Below are 23,311 nucleotides of genomic sequence, written 5' to 3'. Positions count from 1 at the left end.
GACTTCATTTACATGGGGTAACATGAGATAGTTAGAAGAGTCAGTACAGCCAAGGTGATGAGCGGAGGCGTCAGGGAGGTGGCAGCGCACAGTGTGTTTCCATTTCACTCACAAAAGAAACTCATTTTCTTACAGTTCTGGAGGTCAGAGATCTGAGGTCAAGGTGGGGGGCTGATTTCTTTTGAGCCTGTTCTTCTTGGCTTGGAGATAACCATCTTCTCTCATGTCCTGCCATGGTCTTCCTTCCTTCTGGTCCTCCCTGCTCTTCTGATTCTCGTAAAGAAAGACAGTAATAAGGGATTAGGAACCACTCTGATTTAGCCTAGTTACATCTTTGAAGACCCTATGCCCAAAGATAATTACATTCTGAGGTACTGGCCAAGGGCTTCAATACATGTGTTTTACGTTGGCACAATTCAGCCAGCAGCAAATGTATATAGTTTCTGTTAGAGGTGATAAAGAAATTCTGGAAGAAAACTCAGGCTCTGGTGGCTTACCTTGTAGTTCTAGCTTACTCGGGAAGTTGAGATCTGAGGTTTGCAATTTGAAGCCAGCCTGGGTAGGAGATTCTTGTATCTCGAATTTGCCACCAAAAAGCCAGAAGTGGAGCTATGGCTCAAGGGGTAGAGCACTAGCCTTGAACAAAAATGCTAAGGGACAGTGCCCAGGCCTGAAGTTTAAGCCACAATACCAGCACGAGGAGGGGGAGGAGGAGGAGGAGGGGGAGGAGGAGAAGGAGGAGGAGGAGGAGGAGGAGGAGGATAGCAATAATAATTCTGGAAGGGAATAGTAGCAATGATTGTTCATTGTTGTGAGCATACCTAAATGTTAGGTGATAGAACACATTTAAATTGGTAAATGTTTTGTATTATCACAGTGACAAATGAACAGTAAAGCAATGGTTTTTTTGGTGCCTCATTCTGTGAACTATCTTAGTCTTGGTTTAAAAGGAAGTCCCAGGGTGAAGCAGGAATATGCAGATGCCCTCTGAGGTCTCCTGGTTGTTTTCTCCCTTTCTTTCTCTTTGCCATCTGTAAAGAAGCAGGCTGCATACATGCTCCGGCAATGGGCTCCATTCTGAGAAAGGTGTTGGTGTTGAGTGGTACTGGGAACAAAGAGGCTGGGCCTGCTCCTCTCACCTCCTAAGTTACAGCCTGCAGAATGCAAAGTCAGCCCTAATGGGCTCAGGCTACTGCTTAGGTAGCTAGCCTCTAGGCTTGTCTTGTCCTCAACCTATTTCATAACCATCACTCTTCTAGGATCTTTAGGTTTGCTATACGATGAAGTTTTGCAATCTCTTGCAACTTCAACCTTTTTGAGTTGACTTGAACACGTGAGGCCTCCCACAAGTGTGTGTTGGGCAAAGATTAACATGTGTTCTTGTTTGAGAGCAAAGTTCCTCTGGAGGCTGGGACAGAACTGTATGGGTCTAGGCACCTGTTACCTGTGATCCCAGTATATCAGAGAGTTGCCTGCTGTGGCAGCCCCAGGGTGAGCAGATGGTTCCTGCCTGCCTTCCTAACCAATGCATGCAGAGAATTTCCCATATGCCGCAGTGAAGAGGGCACATCTCAGGGTGGGAAGGTAAGGAACAAGGCCACCATACAACCTGAAAGGAGGATCCGAATTCCAGAAGGGAAATTCACCAGATTCCTGGATGAGAGAAGAGAGGATGGGGCCAGGCAAAAGAGGGTTTTGTTGGGCAAGATGGCTCTCCAGCTCATGTAGGATGGAACACGTCAGACGGATGGAGATTTTAGTACTGTGGAGTTGTTCTGTCAACCGCAAGGAGTCCTAGTGAGAAACGAGGAATGGAAGGGCAGTCTTGGAGGTCCTTCCTTTTCATTTTCACATCATTTCCAGACAGATAGATTGTTGGTATTTGGAAAGCACTGTGTTCTCCAGAAAGACAATAGTACTGTAGTTGAAATTCCCAACGTTGTTTTGTGGATGATCCCATTTGTGTTGGAAACCTGCAGTTGGATGTGAATGCCAACGTTAAAGCCTGTTACAATTGAAGGCATCTGTTTTGCAGACCACAAAGTTCCTTGACTTTGAAGCACATGGTACACAATCTCATGGTGTTAACCAAGAAGCTCACCCAAGGCATCTCCATGGGCAGATACATCCAGTACCCATTAGCATTGTGCGGGGGTGAGCAGATTCTTGGAATCAATTCTTCTTGGATCCAGGACTCATGGGTTTTAACAGCAAAGTGTTCTTTAAAATTTCTCATAGCTCTAAAGCCTCTCTACAATAGATGGCATGCTTGCCTGTTTTCTTAACGATAATATTCAGTGCATAATTTAACCTTCTCCTTGTTGACTCACCATGAATCACCATTCTAAACCAAACCCATGGAATTTTTGTACCAAAAAAGACCACAGGGAGTAGCTAGCTTTGATGATCCCTGTTCTAGCTATGAAATTGCAGGTGGAGAGCAGGATCGTAGAAGCAGGGCAGGCTGCTGGTTCACAGGGAACTCATTTGGAGCATCCCATACTTCACCTATTGGCCCTGGCTTTGAATGCCACACTAATGCCTGGCACCCGCACATTCAATCACAACATTCGAGTTGCCCCCGCCAGGGTGGGCTCCGTCTCTGAGTGCTTGGCATGCTTTTGCCCACTGCTCACAGCTGTCTGCCTTCATTCTCACCTGTTACTTCCAGCTCTGTGTGTATGCACACATGGAGGGCTAGAGGAAGTGCTTGAAAACCTGGCTTCCTCTCTTGAACCAATGCCAAGGTCACGTCTCAAAGGAGCCTTTTCCTGTAAATCCCCGGTCTCAAGGACTGTGACACAACGTTGCCTTTTCTCTTTGTAGGGTCTCTCCCATTCCATGGACCCTACTCTGGCAGGTTCCTAGGTCTGGCCACCAAGGTGGAGGGAGCAAGAATTTACCTTGCACAGGCCTACAGGGTGAAGTTCCGGAGCAAGGTATTGTGGGAAGGCTTTTGGACTGCTGCCTTCTCCCATCAGCATGTTCCTTCCTCTGTGGTATCATTTTGTCTTCTTATTGAGACGCCCGGCATGGTGGATTTGGTCCTCAGTCCTCAAACACAGTAGCTGGAGGCTAGGATTTACTAACACCTATGACTACTGGGGGCACCATTCACCCCAAAGCAGGCCGTTCCCACTTGGAATTGTTCGGGGCGGGGGACACACAGAGAGAAGTATGGATCCAGTATTTTTTTTGTCTTTTTCAATTTGTGTGTCCATCCTGGGGCTTGGACTCAGGGCCTGGGCACTGTCCCTGAGCTTTTCCTCTCAAGGCTAGTACTCTACTACTTGAGCCTCAGATCCACTTCTGGCTTTTTGGTGGTTAATTGGAGATAAGAGTCTCAGGGATTTACCTGCCTGGGCTGGTTTTGAACCATGGTCCTCAGCTCTCAGCCTCCTGAGAAGCTAGGATGACAAACGTGAGCCACTAGTGTCTGGTGCATGCCTGTAATCCCAGTGCTCAGGAGGCTGGAGTAGGAGGATTTTGAGTTCAAGGTCAGCCTGAATTACATAGTGAGAGATTATCTTAAAAACAAATCCAGAAACAAAAGCAAAAAATAAAACTCCAATGGGGCAAGCAATGCAGTGTCTGAGAAGAAAAAATTCTCTGGGATGAAAGTGGACTGAGAACTTGGAATCTGCCACCATAAGATTTCTTGAATGCTCAGCCCCCATATCTGATGCTGTAGACTAGCTCAGAACCCAGAGACCTGCTTGTTCAGTCCTTCCTCACTTGGATCACTTAGGTCACTCACTTGGATGCCAAGGAACACTGTCTCTGCTTGCCTATCTCTGCCAGCCTGAACTTCCCTGGGCTTGGAGAAGAGGCCATCTCCCAGCATTCCCTGCTCCCGGAGCCCTGGACACAGGTATGACACCCAGGCTCTCCTCTTCCTGCCCACCTCTTGTTTCCTTATTTTTCCTACAACAGATCCTGAGGACAAAATAAGCTCAGTGGCACTAAGCCACCTGAATTTGAGACAAGGATCTGGTGATAGTCGATGCTTCTCTGTGACCTCCTCTTTCTCTCTGGAGTCCTGAACACGTATGGAACTTTTTATTTTTGTTTAAAGAAGATATTACTATAAAAAAGAAATCACTAGGAAGTGATCCTAAGGAAAAATTCATCTAGAAACTGAAGTGCCCTCTTACACAACTGACCCATCGAGATCAGTACAAAGTCCTTCTTCATGTGGAGTTGGAAGAGGGGTCTGTAGGCCTAGAGGACCTCATGTAGTCCACCCGGCCATGCGTAGGTGAGGACCCGTGGAGATAGACTTTCACACCTGTCCTCTCCTGGAACATTGGCTCTCTCCATACCCAGGAACAAAGCCCCATCGGGTAGCTGGGAGGGCCTGGGAAATTCTCTGAAGGTATTTCACTCTCCTTCTCCCCTTGTAATTTCAATCTACATGAAGTAATTTGTTCTGTTCCTTCCATTTTGTAAGCAATCATCTTTTTTTTTAAATGTAGAACATTCTGGCCTGTGAATGACATAGTCATCTCACACAGGAGACGCCACTGAGACTGGGCCCAGCAACCTGGGGCACACAGGCACGAGCCAACGTGGTGCAGACAGAATTGTGGTTTGTTGTCTGTTCTTCTCCTGTGCCCTTGACAAAAGCAAAGATGTGACTCTGCATCTGTGAAAACCACAGAGGCAAAAAGCTCATCACCAACTCACACAGCCTGGAAGCTCGCGGCCCAAGAAAAGCCCTGTCCACTTCAGCAAATGAAGGCTTTACTTCAAGGTTCACAGTAGCACGGAAGATGTAACCGGTCATGCAGGTGCTGACACTCCTAGTATGCAACACGAGAGATACTTTAAACCACAGCGTCTGTGTGGGCTGGCGAGCGAGGGGCTCAGGCGAGGAGAGGGCGCAGGGAGGGAGGGGGCTGAGCCTTGGCGCTGCTCTCCGACAGTGGTCCCATGTGCTGCAAGACACGAACGTCTGACAGCGCCATTTTAGTTATCCATGCAACTCATGGGCGTTTTTAAATGTTCAGCTCTCAGTCATGATGGGAAAGGTCCCAGCGGAGCAGGAAAACTGAACTCCCTTGGGGAAGGGATCTGGGAGGAAGTGGGACCCTTTGGTCCGCTGGACAGGAAGGAGAGGTCCCTGGGGGCATGGGGTGGTGTTCTTTGTCCACAGGCAAAGCACAGCTGTGGGCCTGCAAGGTCCTCCCTCACTGACTCACGGGCGGTTTCCGGTCTGAGCGGGACTCGCACTGGTCACTCCCAAGTCTGTCTTCCCACAGGACTTCCTGCTGTCACCAGGCCACTTCAGCCAGGTAGGCAAGTACTTTTTTTTTTTAAACCACCAATAAACTAGCCTGGGTGGGCATATAGAGTGCTTGAAAGAAAGATTTGAAATCATGTCTTTGGGACATGCAAAGTCGTAGAAATGGAGAAATGTGGCAGGCAGTGGCTGGTGACCTGGAGTGAGTTGGCCCTAGGGGACATGTGGCAATGTCTGGAGATATTTTTGGTTACAAATGGAGCTTGAAGTTATCCCTGACCTCACCTTAGGCATGAACACACTGAACCTTGAGGGTGGGAGGGGGGTGTGGAAGATGCTAGAAAAATGGGCAGTATACAATGGGTGTCACACCCACGTGTGGACTGTCACCTCTGACATGCCCAGCAACCTGCTGAGTACCCACGGTGACAGATGCTGTGCTAAGTGCTCTGTATATGCGGTTTCCTTTGATTGTATGGAGTCAGCTCCGGACGGACACTACAGGTAAGGAACCTTCCAGAGGTGCCCCTCCCCCAGCCTCTTCCATGCTCAGTGGCAAACCAGGATCCACCCCGAACCACCTCGTGCCAGTCCTGCCACCTAGAATGCCATGTGCCCTCCGCACAGCACGCAACTAAGTTAACTGCATTGAAGAGTTTGTGTGTGTGTGTTTTTCAGTTTAACTGTGGTTAAAGAGTTATCTTTAAGTAATTGTACAAAGGGCTTCGATTCAACATGTCAGGTCACAAGTACAATGGATCTTGATCAGTGCCATCCCCCACCTTTCCCACCCCAACCATCCCTCCAGTGACTCAGATCCACTGCTACGTATGCATGCTGAGTGATGAATGCATGGGCTCACCCTTCCTTTCTCCTTGTATCTGCCCCCTCCTCTGTACATCTCCCCCCATCCCCTGCCTGCCCCTATAAAACTGGCTTCAGCGTCTTCCCATCATTTTCTAACCATGTGTTGGCATCTGCATTTCAGTTATGGGTCATCTACTTTTGCTTTTTTTTTTTTTTTTTTTTTTTTTTGCCAGTCCTGGGGCTTGAACGCAGGGCCTGGGCACTGTCCCTGAGCTTCATTTGCTCAAGGCTAGCACTCTACCACTTGAGCCACAGGGCCACTTCCAGCCTTTTCTGTTTATGTGGTGCTGAGGAATCGAACCCAGGGCCTCATGCATGCAAGGCAAGCACTCTACCACTAAGCCACATTCCCAGTCCGCGTCATCTTCTTTTATATTGTTCAAAACTTACTTTTTCAATGAAACAATATAGACACACAGAAGTCTGTGACAGCACTACATCTAATTCATTCCTTTGCTGAAACATTGGTGCCTGCCAAACATTTGTCTCTAGTCCCATGTTCTGTGTGTGTGTGTGTGTGTGTGTGTGTGTGTGTGTGTGTGTGTGTGTGTGTGTGTGAGATATTGACTCAAGGATGAGGTAGTAGCTTAGTTCCATCTGAGCTTTGCCATCTGAGCTTTGCCAGTGATACCTATGTTCATAACTTTGGGCCCTTTGTCATTCATGTCTCTTTGGTTACCAAGATACACCATGGGTTTCTTTTTTTTCCCCCAAAATGGTGTATGAGGCTTCTTGTTGCTGAACCAATCTCTGAAAGGGATCATTTTAAAGGAGGAAGGGTTTATTCTGTTCATGTTCTGAGAAGTGTCAGACCACAGTCAACAGGCCCCATATCATGGTGGCAGACTTAAGTGGAGGAGGTGGCTGTTCAGCTCATGGCAGAGAGGAAACAAAGCTCCAGATACAACTTTCAAAGGCATGCAACGCTTCCTCCAGTTAAGCCTTGCTTCCTAAAGTGTCCACCATGTTGCCAAATGGCACCAGAAGTTACCAAACAATCACACATGAGCCCTGTGGGTGACATTTCATATTCACCCATAACAATTCCATCAATTGTGATGGTAATTAATATAATTACATCAATTGTAATTGAGTTACTTATACCTTTGTGAAATACTCTCTAGTCCAGCTGGGAGTCATAAAGTTACATTTCATGGTTGTTGCAAGGATTATATGAGAACAGTTAACCGAGGACTTGCAACATGGGGAGTGTGGAGAGGCTGGCCCCATTCCTTTCCTTGCCTCCTTTCCTCAGTATTACGCCATGTGTGCCAGACGCCTTGCTACCTCCCTGCTTGCTTCTCTCTGCCAGCGCCTCCCTCTCCGAACATCTGCTTTACACCCAGGAAGTTGAAACTGGTCTTAAACTAGAAATAATGTACTAACTCAAAATGACTTACAAATCCACTATTTCCCAACTTATTGAAAATGGTTAAATTTCATTTCATTTGAGTTAAGCCTTGAATGAAGTGTTTTTCCCTTCATTTGAAGAGAAACTTTTGCCATCTGCATCCATCCATTCATCAACCCACCCACCTATCTATCCATCCATCCCTCCATCCACCTCTCACCCATCTATCTTTCCATCCATCTATTCACCTATCCATCTCCATCTACCCATCCATCTTTATCCATGCATCACATCCATCTCCATCCATCAATCAACTGATCTATCCATATATCTATCTCCATCCCTTTATCCATCCACCCATTCATCTCCATTTACCCATTCATTTTTTCCATACATTCATCTATCCACCTCTATCTATCCATTCATTTATCCATTCATTCACCTATCCATCTCCATCTATCCATCTATCCACCTTTCTACCCACCTATCCATCTCTATCCTTCCAACTCCATCCATCCATCCATCCATCCATCCATCACTCCATCCACCCATCCATCATCCATCAATCCATCTCCATCTGTCTACATCTACCCACTCATCTCCATCTACTTATCCATCCATCTCTATCCATCCATCCATCCATCTTTCCAGAGAACCTATTTCAATAATAGAACATTCAAAATGCATCACAATTACATAGTTCCTTATCAAATAGTTAAATAGTCAGAGTGCATTTATTGTCTAGAGAATAAATATAAGCTGCTGAGACTTTGAGCAAGTGTCTATTTCTAGTTTTTACCCTGATTACTGATTACCAAAAAGAGTGTTACAGGATTCCAGATTTCTTTTAAATGTATGTATTATTAGAACTAAGTGTTAGAAAACTATTTTAAAGGTAATTACTTAGGCATTAAAAACTGTTTTGATTTTTTAACAGCAAGTCAGGCTCACTTATTATTTCTGTATGTTTAATGAGGGCAGAAGACCACACTTGACAAGCTGTCCTCAAAATGTCTATTAAAGTTTTATAAATATATACCTCATTATGTTTTGCGTGTTGACTAGAAGTCAACACAAAATACAATTAGTCAATTTGCTACTACTAGCAATTTTTAGTGTTTACTGCCCACCAAATGCCACTCTACACAACCTGGGATTCCTAAATATTGGCTTTTATTTCCCTGTCCTGGGTGATTAGGAAGGTAAGTGGGGGTGGTGGGATGGTTTAAATATGAAATGTACCCCTAAAAGCCAACCCGCTGGCACTGCTGTTAGAAGGACCAGGAGAATGCTCACCTCCTGGATGGACTAATCTGAGAATTGTGGTTCAAAGCCAACCTGAGAAGACAATTCTGAGAGACATCTCCAAAGAACAAGCAAACTTTTCCAATGGGCCATCTGGCCAGCACCCTTCTGTGTTCCTGTTTCAGTGTGACACAGCTAGCGTCTGTCTCTGTGTATCATCTGAGGCTGCTTTCATTCTCAAAGCCAGCCTTGCCTAGTTTTGTGGAGACTTAGGAAAGTTGAAAAGCCTAAATTATCCACTCTCTGGCCCTTTACAAGAAAGTGTGTCAGACCTGGGATCCACCCAGGGTTCAGCCCATCTCCATCCCGTGGAGCTCTGGCCTTCTTGGCTGGACGACACTCCATTGAGTGTATCAGCATGGTTGGTTTTGGCCATCTCTGTGGCCATCATTTCCATTATATTGCTCCCACTGATGCCATCGGTCTGCATTGCACAAGTATGGACAAGCATTGCAAACACACACTTTTCTAGGCCTAATAAGTAGGTCTGGGAATCACAAGATCTTGTTTCTGTCACCTTGTGATTCATTCTTGAACACAAACATTGATAAACCTGCTAAGTTGCTAGGATTCTCCTGATAGGCTGACGGAGGAGAATGAGGCCCAGAGCATGATGGGAGATGCTACTGCTGATAGAGGGGAATTTCTACATTCATGCCTTTACCTCATCTGCCCCAAACCCTCTCAGCTTGTTTGCTTGGCTGGCACTCTTATCACTCGAGCCATATCTCCAGCCTCTTTTTTTTTTTTTTCAGATGAAGCCTATTGACCTTTTCTTCCTTAGGCTTCAAACTGTGATCTTGCAGATCTCGGCCTCTGGAACAGCTAGGAATATAGATGGACACCTCTGGCTCCTGATTTCAGGAGAATGGCAAGCAGAGGAAATGTTTTCATTTTTGTTGCTTGAACATATCCAGTGCCCAGTAATTATTTGTTGGACAGATAACAGAAGTTAAAAATAACATTTCTCTTCACATAGCATTTCTTTTCCCGTTGGGTTGGGACTAGGACTTGAAGTCAGGGCTTGGATTCTGTCCCTGAGCTTTTTGGTCAAGGCTAGAGCCCTATCACTGGAACTACAGCTCCACTTCTGGTGTTTTGGTGGTAGTCCTGCCCAAGCTGGCTTCGAACCACAGTCCTTAGATCTCAGCAGATTACAACCACAATCCTCAGATTATAGGCATGCGTCACGGGTGCCCGGCTACGTCTTCATAGTTGAATCAGTTAGGGTTTTCAGCACCCAGAGGTATCATTTAGACACAGGGTAAGACGTGTCCCTGTGTCTGGAGAACCTCAGAGGAACTCGGCTACACTCTGCTGCTTACTCACCTTGCTTCCAGTTTGATTGCTGGCACTACCCACAAAGCACAACAAAGCCAAATCCCAACTTCCTCTCAATTATTCGTCAGCTGGCCAAGGTATCAACATCACCCCAAGGCTGCTGTCCCCCTGGGAGACTCTCAGTGCCAGTCCCCTCTGGCCTACCTATGTGTATACCGGGTACCTTCCCTGTATCAGGGATCTTTCTGTCCTAGGCAAAGCAGGAGAGTCAGTGGTCCTTCTCCAGGCTAGACAGGACTCAGGAAGCATTCAGAAATGTCCTGTTCACACCAGGGCTGGCAGCACAGTTCTGTCTCTCCAGAAATTCAGTTCAACTCACTTCTTCTGCCCACTTTTGCCAATGTCATTTGGCAAAATGCCCTTGAAAGCCACAGAACAACTTGGCATGTGTTTCTCTATTGCTTTCAGTGAAGTTCAGATAACCACCAAACTGTGCTTGGCAAATCTTCACTAATTATCTGCATGTAATACAGGGCACCTTGAACAATCATGGAAGATGAAGACAGACCTTTGTTCTTTATAATGAAAAGAGTGTGATATTTTCCCACTGCCTCAAACCATGGAACCTGTGGCTGAATAAAAGCTCGTCTGTCATTCCAACAATACAACAAACTGTATTTTAAATGTCCATTTGGGTTGCTATCATAAAATACCATAAACGGGCAGCTCATAAGCTACAAAGTGACAGCAGTTATTTCTCACGGTTCTGGAGGCCAGAAGTCCAATATCAAAGCACAGGCGCCAGGTACCATGAGGGCCACTTCCTGTCCCCTGGTGGCGTTCTCTGGGTGCTCACGTGGTGAGGAGCTCTGTCAGAGCACCTTTGCTAGGCTCTAGGCCTGGGCATAAGCCATCTACTGTCACAACCAAGCCCTTCCAGGGGATAGGCTTGGGGATTTCAATGTGCAAACACAATCTGACCACGCTACACCTTTGATCATTAAAATTATACTGTGCACACATTTTGGCAAACTTCTTTTCTTTTAAGGTAATATTGTAAGTGTTTTTGTTTTTGTTTTTGTTTTTGGTAGTGCTTGGGATGAAACCCAGGGCCTCATGCATGCTGGGAAAATGTTTTAGCATGGGATTTCCCCTCCCGCCCTAGTGGAAACACCTCTACACATCACACAGTTGTGTCCTAGCCAAACGTTTAAAGACTACGTTTAATCATTCATTCATTCATTCACTTTTGCCAGTATCCGGGCTTGAACTCAGGGCCTCTTGCTGTTGCTCAGCTTTTTTTGCTAAGGGTGGCACCTTCTCGCTTGAACCACACCTTCACTTCTAGCTTTTTGCATTTGGTTGTCTGTTCAGGCTGCCTCTGAACCTCAATTCTCACATCTCAGCCTACAGAGTATTAGAATTATAGGTGAGTGGCACCAGCACCTCGCTTTTTTACTTTATTTTTTATTTCCAGTTTTTGAGACAAAGTCTCACTATTGTAGCCCAGATTGGCTTCACATTTACAATTAAGATATGCATGACCATGCCTGGCTGCTACATACTTTTAAAAGATTACAGTAAAAAGAAGCACTTATTAATTGGCATACAATGTAGACCTTGATGAAGCCTTGATACAATATCATTAAAAAAAAAGTCTATTGACTTTATATGCTACTTTTGAGGCTGGGGGGAGGGGATGGGGTGGGAGACTGGGGCTTGAACTCACAGCCTTGTGTGAGGTAGGCAGGCACTTCATCACTTGAGAGAGACCCTAAGTCTTTTATTAAAAGTTATTTTTCCAGTAGGATTTTGTTTATTTTCCTTGAGAGCAGATTCAAGCAACAATCAACTTTTTTTTTTTTTTTTTTTTGTCGGTCATGGGGCTTTAACTCAGAGCCTGGGTGCTGTCTCTAAGCTCTTTTGCTCAAGGTTAGCACTCTACCACTTTGAGCCAGTGTCACTTCTGGCTTTTGACTGATTAATTGGAGAGTAAGAGTCTCACAGGGACTAGCCGTTATCCTCTCAATCGCCACTTTCTGAGTTGCTGGAATTACAGGCATGTACCACATACCCCACCCAACATCACAGGTTTTAGGAGCAAATAAGATGCAAAATCATGACTTCTGTATGGTTTTGTTGTTTGTTTTGTCCCTTTTTTCTTGTATAATGAGTATTAATAAGGTAGTAATTAATTTGCAATACAAGGAACAATATAAGAAAAAAATCATATGCTGTGTAGAGACATGAATGCAAAAAATAACATCTAAGGCACTATCTGAGTTTGCAATGAAGAACTAGAAATCCTTGGTGGAACAACCAAGTGTAGGAAGGAAGCAGCAGAGGTGCCCTGGGCCTGGGGATGTAATCTCAGGGCCCTGTGGGATGCAATAACCCAAACTTGAGAGCACGGGTCCCAGCGTCTCCCCTTACCTGTGTGTGGAATCCCTTATCTGTGCACGGAACCTGTGCATCTGGCAGGCACAGGCCACAGGTACAGGGTGCAGGCTGCAGACGCAGGGCTCAGGCCGCAGATGCAGAGCTCAGGCCTCAGGTGCAGGCCGCAGGGTTCAGGGTACAGGGTACAGGCCGCAGGCGCAGGGCTCAGGCCGCAGGTGCAGGGCGCAGGGTGCAGGTGCAGGGTACAGGCCACAGGCCGCAGGCGCAGGGCTCAGGCCGCAGGCGCAGGGCTCAGGTCGCAGGTGCAGGGCGCAGGCCGCAGGTGCAGGCTGTAGGCGCAGGGTGCAGGCCGCAGGTGCAGGGTGCAGGCCACAGGCACAGGCCAGAGGGCACAGGCCACAGTGCTCAGGCTGCAGGTGCAGGCCGCAGGCCGTAGGGCACAGGGTGCAGGTCACAGGCAGCAGACTGAAGGCGCAGGGCTCAGGCCTTAGGTGCAGGGTGCAGGCCTTAGGTGCAGGTACAGGCCGCAGGTGCAGGGCGCAGGGCGCAGGGCACAGGGTACAGGTATGGGGTGCAGGCCACAGGTGCAGGGTACAGGCCGCAGGGTACAGGCCACAGGGTGCAGGGCACAGGCACAGGGTGCAGGCGCAGGGCGTAGGGTGCAGGGTGTAGGGAGCAGGCTGCAGGCCGCAGGCCACAGGTACAGACCACAGGGCACAGGCCGCAGGCTGCAGGTACAGGCCACAGGGCACAGGCGCAGGACACAAGCGCAGGCTGCAGATGCAGGCTGCGGGGCACAAGCCGCAGGGTACAGGCCGCAGGGTACAGGTGCAGGGCGCAGGCGTAGGGTACAGGCCGCAGGTGCAGGCCGCAGGCCACAGGGTACAGGCCACAGGCATAGGGTACAGGCCGCAGATGCAGGCTGCAGGGCACAGGCCGCAGGGTACAGGCCGCAGGCGCAGGGCACAGGCCGCAGGGTACAGGCCGCAGGGTACAGGCCGCAGGCGCAGGGCACAGGCCGCAGGGTGCAGGCCGCAGGTGCAGGCTGCAGGGCACAGGCCGCAGGGTACAGGCCGCAGGCGCAGGCCGCAGGCCGTGGGCAGCAGGGTACAGGCCGCAGGCACAGGGTACAGGCCGCAGGCTCAGGGTACAGGATGCAGGTGCAGGCTGCAGGGCACAGGCTGCAGGGCACAGGCCGCAGGGTACAGGCCGCAGGTGCAGGGCACAGGCCGTGGGCCACAGGGTACAGGATGCAGGCGCAGGGCACAGGCCGTGGGCCACAGGGTACAGGATGCAGGCGCAGGGCACAGGCCGTGGGCCACAGGGTACAGGATGCAGGCGCAGGGCACAGGCCGTGGGCCACAGGGTACAGGATGCAGGCGCAGGGCACAGGCGCGCTCCCTCGTGGACTCAATAGCAAGGTCCCCACACAGTGGACTTCCACGTAGAAATGTTCAACCCCTCCTTCCCCCCCCCCCAACACTAGAGTCAGGCGGGGCGCAGCAGGGGGCGGGCTCAGCCGGCATCTCTCCTCATTTGTGAAGCGCGGGGTGTGAAGTGCTACGCATTCGATGCCACGCTCGCTCGCTCGCTCGGGGTCGCCCTCGTGGGGGCTGGGAGCGGGCTGGAGACGCCATGGTCGAACTGACCGGAGCCTTGCCGGGGTCGGGCGGGGATTCCAGGCAGAGGGAAAGGCGCGTGGGCCGTGCGGCTGGGCGCTCAGCTTGCTGGAGTTGGAAGCTGGGCTTTAGCTTCTGTCCCTCGCGCCCTCCTGAGCTGGGTGTGCGCAGCCAGCGCTTGGGGCGCGGTGTGCACGGCTGAGATGCGGGGGGCCTCGCGGCGGGGCCGAGCGGTGTGGTCAGGAGCCCGTGCCCCGGTGGTTACCCAAACTACAGTGACCTTCATTCCTGCGCGTGCATGGTTTATTCGTAATCTGAAGAGGGGCTCAGTGCTCTGTGCGCACGTGCGTGCCCACAGCACCACTTCCAGCTTTTTCTGGGTAGTTTATTGGAGATAAGATTCTCAGGGACTTTCCTGCCCGGGCTGGCTTTGAACCGCCATCTTCAGATCTCAGCCTCCCGAGTAGCTAGGATGACAGGCTAGGATGACAGGCGTGAGCCACCCGCAAACAGCTTGAAACTTTTACCAATCATTTATTTAGACAGGATGGCAAGAAAGTAACTATTAACATTTCTGCATAAGGCTCTGCTTTCAAATTTTGATAACCTAATACCAAAGAGAGAAAACAACCCAAGTTAATTTAGAATCTAGAATAGAGATTAAAAGGATCATTTGTCACCAGCTGATGGATGCTTCTAGAAAGTTCTGAGAGAAACGCAGGGAGCAGTGTGTGTGTGTGGGAGGGGTGTATTCTCTTTTCTCCAACTTTTCTCCAAAACATAATGCCAAGGACAGACCAAAGAATCTTTTGAAGCTTTTATTGACAGTGTGAATTCAGCAAACACACAGGCATCAAATATTTCTCAACACACGTCAGAGAAAAATAACGATTATTTGGCAGAGATCTTGTTTCTGTTCTTTTGATCTTCATATTTTATTACACAGTTCGGGCTCCAATAATACTATTCCTGAGTCATGTTCATACACAGTGGGTTTCCCCCCCCCCTTAATAAATTGTAAGAATCACTACTCTAATGTGAAAACACCAAGGACCCTGCTGGACAGTCAGCCCCGGCCACTGGTGACAGCAAACCTCATTCCAGCTTCAAAACTCTAAAACCCCGTGCAGAATCCTAAGGGGTCAGTAACAAAAGCAGCGCCCAGAAAGCGGGGCCACTGTGATATGGTATGGGCCATGGCTCAGTGTTGCTGGCTTCGGCAGCGGGGATGGACTGGGATTGTCAGGACCACACCGCCTGGCTGACCGGAGGAGACACCGCCTGCTGCCCTCGCCCTTGCCGGCGTTTCTGCATGACCCCGGGCGTCGGGGCACAGGTAGGGCAGTTGGCCTGTGGGCTGGATGGATATTATAATGCAAAGCCAAATTCGGCTGCTTGTGTGATGTTCCAGTGCTGTGCCTCCCAGGGAAACAGAGGGCCACGTCATCATGGACAGAGGGACAGACATGCTCAGGATGTGATCTGGAAAGTTCCAGGAGTGGCCCCCTCTTCTGCCAGCAGCAAGGGCTTGTCTAAAAAGAGAGGCCGGGTCACTGAGGTGGGAACTTCCAGGCCTCTAAACCCAGCAGGACATCGTGTGTTGTCAGATGTTCTAGGTTCTGTCTCCAGAGGAGCCAGCAGGCCGGCGGGAGGCCGCCTGGCCCGCGACAGGTTCTCGCCGGCATGAGCAGTCGTGGAAACTCTATTCACGGGATCTAGAGGGAATCTTTCTGTGGGTCTCAAAGATCTCAACAACAAGCTGCAAATGTGATCGACCAGTGGTCCAAGACAAAGCTTGTTAGCTTGTGTGTTCTAATGCATGCCTGCCGGCCTGTGCCAAGGCCCTGGGCGGTCCAGGCTTCTTGGGCAGTCGCCTGGGGGAGGGGCATTTTCATGTAGATCTTTCTGGAGGCACTCCTTCCATATACATTCAGCTTTAGAACCTGCACTTTTGATAACATTGGCCTAGAGCAATTCTGAAATTGTTCTAAAAGTGATCTCCTTTATCTACTAGATTTACAGTAAAGGCAGAGGAACTTGATTGCCAAGCTATGTGCATTCTAGAATGCCAAGCTATGCGCATTCTAGAATGTGTGATATCTTCAGAAGAAATAAGTTCTTGCAAATGTTGCAAATAATCAAAGGAGATCAAAGTACCGTGAGTTTTGCTTTGTTTCCTGGAACTGCAAAACCGGCATTCCAGGTCCCTTTCCTGACCTCTCGGTGGTTGGCAGTTTGATATGTGCGTAGCGCGTATTTTACCAGCAAAATTTATTGAAAGAATTCTGAGAAAAGCAAATATCCTTGGCGCTCACCTGGGGCCCTGTGAGATGGGAAAATCACTCTCCAAGCCATGGCTGTCGTTAGCTCTAAGACGCCACGGCCGTCCATCCTGTGAGAGCCCCCACACTGTGCCCACACCCCAATTACTTCCCCACCTCACCAGTGGCTTCCGCTCAGTACTCACGTGCAGTAAAATGCAGGAGACTAAACTTGAGCAGTCTCCTTCCAGGAGCTGATGCAGCCTAACTAAAATCAGTGTAAGAGCCAGAGTTTGTGTCAAGTTTACATCAAGTGCGTTCATGGTGTTGTGGTATTTCCTGAGGTGTGAACAGGCACCGTTGCTGGTGGCAGTTTTTCCTGGATGCAGTAAATGGGATCCAGAAGTTTCTATAATTATGTGTGTGTGTGTGTGTGTGTGTGTGTGTGTGTGTGTGTGTGTGTGTGTGAGCAAGCATCTGTGTTTGGAAGAAGGACCGCCGGCCCCAGGGCAGGCAGAGGCCGTGGCCTGCTATGCCCGCTACACATCGAACCAGTGGTCGCCCATGCAGACGCGGTTCCACTCGCAGCCGCAGTTCCAGCACCACTCCATCCTGCACTGGGGCTGCGGGCACTGCATGTGCATGCATCCTCCTGCCGAGACAAAGGACAGCAGTGGGTGGGTGGGCACAGACACCTGACTGCAAGCTCTTCTAGAAAGTACTGTCTATGCGAGCAACCACCAGCCACTGGGGCCAAGAGAGGCTGAGGCAGGGGAGGCACACCAGACAGCACCGGACAGTCATTTAGAGACTGGGGAAACTGAGGCCCAGTCTCCCCTGGGGTTCAGAGACAAAGGCGTCGTGCATCACAGACAGCCAAGTTCTGAGTTATGAATCTACATCAACGTCTGCAGATATTTAAACATCCATTACATGTTTGATGAGTTAATACGTGCTTGCATAGTGTGATTCATTTTCTATTGTTCTGTTAGTGTTCCTTGATTCAGAAAAAAATCATCAGTCAGGAATTGGCATTGCTGGGGCTCTGGTTGTAACTCTGGTGGAAAATGTAGTCCTGGATGCTTTAATTCAAGACGTTATTTAAGACCAGAGGGGTAGAGAGGAAGAAGCAATCATGTTAGGCGCTCCTCCTCTCCTCCCATAAGCTCTGAGATCACAAGTGGATCCGAGGAGGAAGAAAACGACAGGGTCTGGGGGTTCTCTGGGGCCTGCCTCCCTCCACAGGAGCTGGCAATCTCTTATTTGGGGGCGCTGCTGGGCCCAGGCACGTGGAGTGAAGCACGCCCCACACCTGGGAGGCGCAGACCGTGCCCGGCCGTGGGCCGCATCTCGGCTAGACAGGCCAGAGGAGGCCACTTCCTTGGCTGAGCCCTGCATAAGTTCTGGAAATGTGATCCGTTACTCAACTGCACCAATTATCTTGTTAGCTCATATTTTTCCTTGCCAAAATTTCCAAGTAATTGCCTCTTTATGGTCTCATTTGTGTTCTCAGAAACCTGGCATGGGCACAGTCACCGATTTGAAATACAGATCGGTAGCATGAAATACAGATCGGTAGCATCGGGTATTCGTGTTAGGATAGGATGACACGCGTTCCAAATCCTCTGGTTTACTGTGCTTTTTGTTCGAGAGATCATGTGTGTAGATGGAAAGTAAAGGAGGAAACTTAGAATTTTTTGCTTTTTTTTTTTTTTTTTTTTTGTTGGTTGTGGGCCTGAACTCTGGGCCTGGGCGCTGTCCCTCAGCTCTTCAGCTCAAGGCAAATGCTCTACCACTTAGGCCACAACGTCACTTCCAATTTTTCCTGCTTACGTGGTGCTGAGGAATCGAACCCAGGGCCTCATGCATGCAAGGCAAGAACTCTTACCACTGAGCCACCTTCCCAGCCCTAGATTGTTTTTAAAATCTCACTTAGGACAATGTTATTATCAACATATCTTTAACAGGATGTAGAAATAGAAGGAAATATGGAGATGCTCTGAAGATCACATGTTGCTGGTGCCATCCTGAATCACGGAGCCCTGGCGTTAAAACTCAGCGACCTCTGGGCGCCGGGACTTACGCCGGTCATTTGAGGAGCTGGGGCTCGGAGGCCCCAACGTGATGTGTAAGAGCTGGGATTCAAGCAGCTTCTGAGGGGCGTGTGCCCAGCCACGCCTGCGCCCCCACTCGGCTGGGGACAGCCCTGCCCCGCAGCCCCGCCCCCACTCAGCTGGAGGCCAGCCCCGCCCCCAGCCCCGCCCCCACGCAGCTGGAGGCCAGCCCCGCCCCCAGCCCCACCCCCACTCAGCTGGAGGCCAGCCCTGCCCCCAGCCCCGCCCCCACTCAGCTGGAGGCCAGCCCCGCCCCCACGCAGCTGGAGGCCAGCCCCGCCCCCAGTCCCGCCACCAGCCCCGCCCCCACTCAGCTGGAGGCCAGCCCCGCCCCCAGCCCCGCCCCCACTCAGCTGGAGGCCAGCCCCGCCCCCAGCCCCACCCCCACGCAGCTGGAGGCCAGCCCCGCCCCCAGCCCCACCCCCACGCAGCTGGAGGCCAGCCCTGCCCCCAGCCCCGCCCCCACTCAGCTGGAGGCCAGCCCCGCCCCCAGCCCCACCCCCACTCAGCTGGAGGCCAGCCCCGCCCCCAGCCCCGCCCCCACTCAGCTGGAGGCCAGCCCCGCCCCCAGCCCCGCCCCCACTCAGCTGGAGGCCAGCCCCGCCCCCAGCCCCGCCCCCACTCAGCTGGAGGCCAGCCCCGCCGCAGCCCCGCCCCCACTCAGCTGGAGGCCAGCCCTGCCCCCAGTCCCGCCCCCACTCAGCTGGAGGCCAGCCCCGCCGCAGCCCCGCCCCCACGCAGCTGGAGGCCAGCCCTGCCCCCAGTCCCGCCCCCACTCAGCTGGAGGCCAGCCCCGCCCCCAGCCCCGCCCCCACTCAGCTGGAGGCCAGCCCCGCCCCCAGCCCCGCCCCCACTCAGCTGGAGGCCAGCCCCGCCCCCAGCCCCGCCCCCACCCAGCTGGAGGCCAGCCCCGCCCCCAGCCCCGCCCCCACTCAGCTGGAGGCCAGCCCCGCCCCCAGCCCCGCCCCCACTCAGCTGGAGGCCAGCCCCGCCCCCAGCCCCGCCCCCACTCAGCTGGAGGCCAGCCCCGCCCCCAGCCCCGCCCCCACTCAGCTGGAGGCCAGCCCCGCCCCCACTCAGCTGGAGGCCAGCCCCGCCCCCAGCCCCGCCCCCACTCAGCTGGAGGCCAGCCCCGCCCCCAGCCCCACCCCCACGCAGCTGGAGGCCAGCCCCGCCCCAGCCCCGCCCCCACTCAGCTGGAGGCCAGCCCCGCCCCCAGCCCCGCCCCCACTCAGCTGGGGGCCAGCCCTGCCCCGCCCCGCAGCCCCGCCCCCACCCCGCCCCCGCCCAGCCCCACTCAGCTGGAGTCCAGCTCCGCCCCCAGCCCCATCCCCACGCAGCTGGAGGCCAGCCCCGCCCCCAGCCCCGCCCCCACCCAGCTGGGGGCCAGCCCCGCCCCCAGCCCCGCCCCCACCCAGCTGGGGGCCAGCCCTGCCCCGCCCCGCAGCCCCGCCCCCGCCCAGCCCCACTCAGCTGGGGGCCAGCCCCGCCCCAGCCACGCCCCCACTCAGCTGGAGTCCAGCCCCGCCCCCACGCAGCTGGAGGCCAGCCCCGCCCCCAGCCCCGCCCCCACGCACCGTTCTTCTCCACCGGCACGCCGCAGCGGGGACACGGCCTGGTGGTGTTCTTGATGGTCTCCCTGGAGGCCTCCTCCCAGCGGGCTCGCTCGGCGGCCCGCGCGTCCACTCTGTAGGCCTGCACCCACCGAGACAGGAAGAGCACACGTCAACGGTCCCGGTCCCGCTGCCATCGGGCTCCTGGCACTGCGCTCGCAGCCTTCCACCGTGACGACCGGCTTCAGGAGCAGCGCGGGTGCCGGGGCCCCGCCCGCCGCCGGTGCCCCGCCTGGCGCGGGACGGCTGTGTGGGGCACACGGCGCCTGGCGCTGGGCCTGTGCTGACAGGCTGGGAAGAGATGGCTCAACCGTACGTGTGCAATCAGCCCGAGATGCTATTGTTTTACGTGACTCATCGACAACATCTAGCCAGTGGTTAATGGCAAGCAAGCTGCTAAATGCCAAGGCACACACACCTGTGTGTGTGTGTGTGTGTCTGTCTGTCTGTCGGTCTGTCTGTATGACCGTATTGGGGCTAAGCTCTTTTATTCAAGGCTGGTACTCTACCACTTGATCCACAGCTCCACTTCCGGCTTTTTGGTGGCATAAATGTATTATATTTCTCACTTTAAAATACACACCTTCATTGAGAACATTTCCACTGTCCTTGTCCTGGGACTTGAACTCAGGGCATGGGTGATGTCCCTGAGCCTCTTTGTGCTCAAGGCTAGCACTCTACCACTTGAGCTACAGCGCCACTTCTGGCTTTTGCTGAGTAGTTTATTGGAGATAAGTCTTACAGACTTTCCTCTCCTGTCCTGGCTGTCTTTAAACTATGATCCTCAGATCTCAGCCTCCTGAGGACTATCCCTGAGCCAAAAGGCTCAGAGACATTGCCCAGACCCTGAGTTCAAGCCCCAGGACCAAAATGAACACACACACACACACACACACACACACACACACACACACACACACACACGTTGTGAACATTCCCTGCCCCACTTACAGGTTTGTGTGTGAGGCAGTATATATATTCACAAAATGAGTATATGTAGTGAACATTTCCCCCCTAGCTTACAGACTTGTGTGCGTGAGGCCATTCGTTTTCCCTGGACTCCAGTGTCTGAGCACGCCCTACTTTTCCCACCAGCCACGGATTGCACAATCTGGCAGTTCTTCATCAGTCTAGAAGGTATGGAGAGGCATGTGTTCCCAGCCATGGCTCACAGCCTCGCTGCAGCCCGGGGCTTGTGCTTGTGCACTCTAAACACTCGGTTGCAGGTGGCCAAGTGGAGCCTGGGCAGTAGAGTGACGGTGACAAAGGATATCATGGTGAACCCAATGGAAAGGTCTAGAGCGTGACCTGGAGGGCTTCCTGCCCATGGACAGCAAGGGTTCAGAGCTATACCCCTGCTTCACATCAACATGCGTGGTCTCTCCAGGAGGAAAGGAAACTAGGGGAAAGAGGCAAAACACTTCCCTCTCACAATTCCACTTTCCTGATGCCCAAGGCACATGGACAGAGCAGTAGGACAGGCTGGGGGAGGGGGGAGGGGGAGGGGATGCCCTGCCATCTGAAGAGAGGCTCCTTCCTGTTCAAGAACTGAAACACTTGCTCCCCAAGAGGGACACAGCGTACAACTTGGGTGGCCACTTGCGCGCAAGTATGAATTGAGTTATTGGATTTGCCAGTTAAGGGAATGGGGGTTGCTAAGAAAGTGTTGGCCATTGATGGGCTGGGAAGGTGGCTGAGTGGTAGAGCGCTAGCCTTGCATGCCTGAGGCCCTGGGTTCGATTCCTCAGCACTACATAAGCAAAAAGAAAAAAGCTGGAAGTGGCGCTGTGGCTCAAGTGGTAGAGCGCTAGCCTTGAGCTGAAGAGCTGAGGGACAGTGCCCAGGCCCAGAGTTCAGGCCCCACGACCGGACCCCCAGAAAGCAAGTGTTGGGCATTGAGATGGGAGAGGGGAAAGGAAGAAGCCAGAGCAGCAATTCTCAATAGTCTCACCTTCACAGATACAGCTACTTTCTTTATAGATTGCTTTTGGCAGTACTGGGGTTTGAACTCAGGGCCTCAAGCCTGCCATAGGCAGTGTTCTACCACTTGAGCCACACGTTTAATCCCTTGGCTTTTTGCTTTTCGGGTAAGGTCTCACGCTTTTGCCTGCGCTGGCCTCAGAGAGATGGACATTTTCTACCTCTGCTTCCCACATAGCTGGGATTACAGACGGCTTCACCTAGCCTGGCTTGTGGGACAAGTCTCTCTTCAGAGAGATGGACATTTTCTACCTCTGCTTCCCACATAGCTGGGATTACAGACGGCTTCACCTAGCCTGGCTTGTGGGACAAGTCTCTCTTCAGAGAGATGGACATTTTCTACCTCTGCTTCCCACATAGCTGGGATTACAGACGGCTTCACCTAGCCTGGCTTGTGGGACAAGTCTCTCTTCAGAGAGATGGACATTTTCTACCTCTGCTTCCCACATAGCTGGGATTACAGACGGCTTCACCTAGCCTGGCTTGTGGGACAAGTCTCTCTTACGAACTGTTCCCTGGGCGGGCCTCAAACGGCAGTCCTTCCATCTCTGCAACCCGATCATCATTTCCAGTGACGGTACAGGATCAGAAGTACCAAGCGCTGTCACCCACTCTCGGGGCCCGGTAGGACCTCGCTAACAGTTGGCGTTTCTGTACTCAGCGGTTACTGCCAAAGGAGGGAGGGGTCATCAGGGGTGAAGAGCCCGGGCGGGTTGGAGTGGACTGGACCTGTGTGGGCAGGAACTAGCACTCAGGGCAGGAGGCAGGGAGGGAGGCTGGCCCTGGGTTCGAGGATTCACTGCCATGATGCCTGCATGGTCTCCCGCACCACACCAGCCTCTTCCTTCTGACGCTTTGACGCCGGGAGCCCTGTGGCCCCTGGAGGCTCTGTCTTCCCAGCGCCGCTAATTTAGAGGTAGAGGCTCCTTCCACGTGCACATGGACCACCACCCAGAGCGCACACCCCGAGGCCGCCTCTGCCTGGTTCGCATGCTTGGCACACAGACCCCCCTGCCCTCCTCAGCCAGGGCTGGGCACCTGCAAGGGTGGACAGGGAGGCCCCGCAAAGCTCTTGGGTCCTAGGAGCGGGTGCCAGGGAGCCCTCCTCCGCCTTCCAGGCGGGCAAAGGAGGGCCGAGTCCAGGCTCAGGGTCCTGCTTGTGAGCGGCACCCCCTGCTGGTGGCCATGCGAATGACACCATCACCTGGCACGGGCCAGGAGCTTCCATAGCGCCCACACGCCAGTTCCCTTGGGGCGGCGAGGGCAGGACTCTGGGCC

General features: G+C 52.2%; 1 protein-coding gene across 1 annotated transcript in view; it reads right to left on the bottom strand.

Annotated features, from left to right (window-relative positions):
* Window positions 1-14,882: 14,882 nt before the first annotated feature.
* Prkn (parkin RBR E3 ubiquitin protein ligase) overlaps window positions 14,883-23,311 on the bottom strand; it is a 978,959-nt gene continuing 970,530 nt past the window's right edge. Inside the window, exons 11-12 of the mRNA XM_070010824.1 lie at window positions 20,018-20,135; window positions 14,883-16,978 (exon numbers count right to left, since the gene is read on the bottom strand). Coding sequence (XP_069866925.1) covers window positions 16,866-16,978; window positions 20,018-20,135 — 231 coding nt within the window. The 3' untranslated portion in view covers window positions 14,883-16,865. The remainder of the gene's footprint in view (window positions 16,979-20,017; window positions 20,136-23,311) is intronic.

The sequence above is a fragment of the Dipodomys merriami genome, unplaced genomic scaffold, assembly GCF_024711535.1.
Source record: "Dipodomys merriami isolate MVZ:Mamm:240054 unplaced genomic scaffold, mDipMer1.0.p SCAF_8, whole genome shotgun sequence".
NCBI lineage: Eukaryota > Metazoa > Chordata > Mammalia > Rodentia > Heteromyidae > Dipodomys > Dipodomys merriami.
The sequence above is the reverse complement of the archived record's forward strand: the minus strand, read 5'-3'. Positions and strand labels throughout refer to the sequence as shown.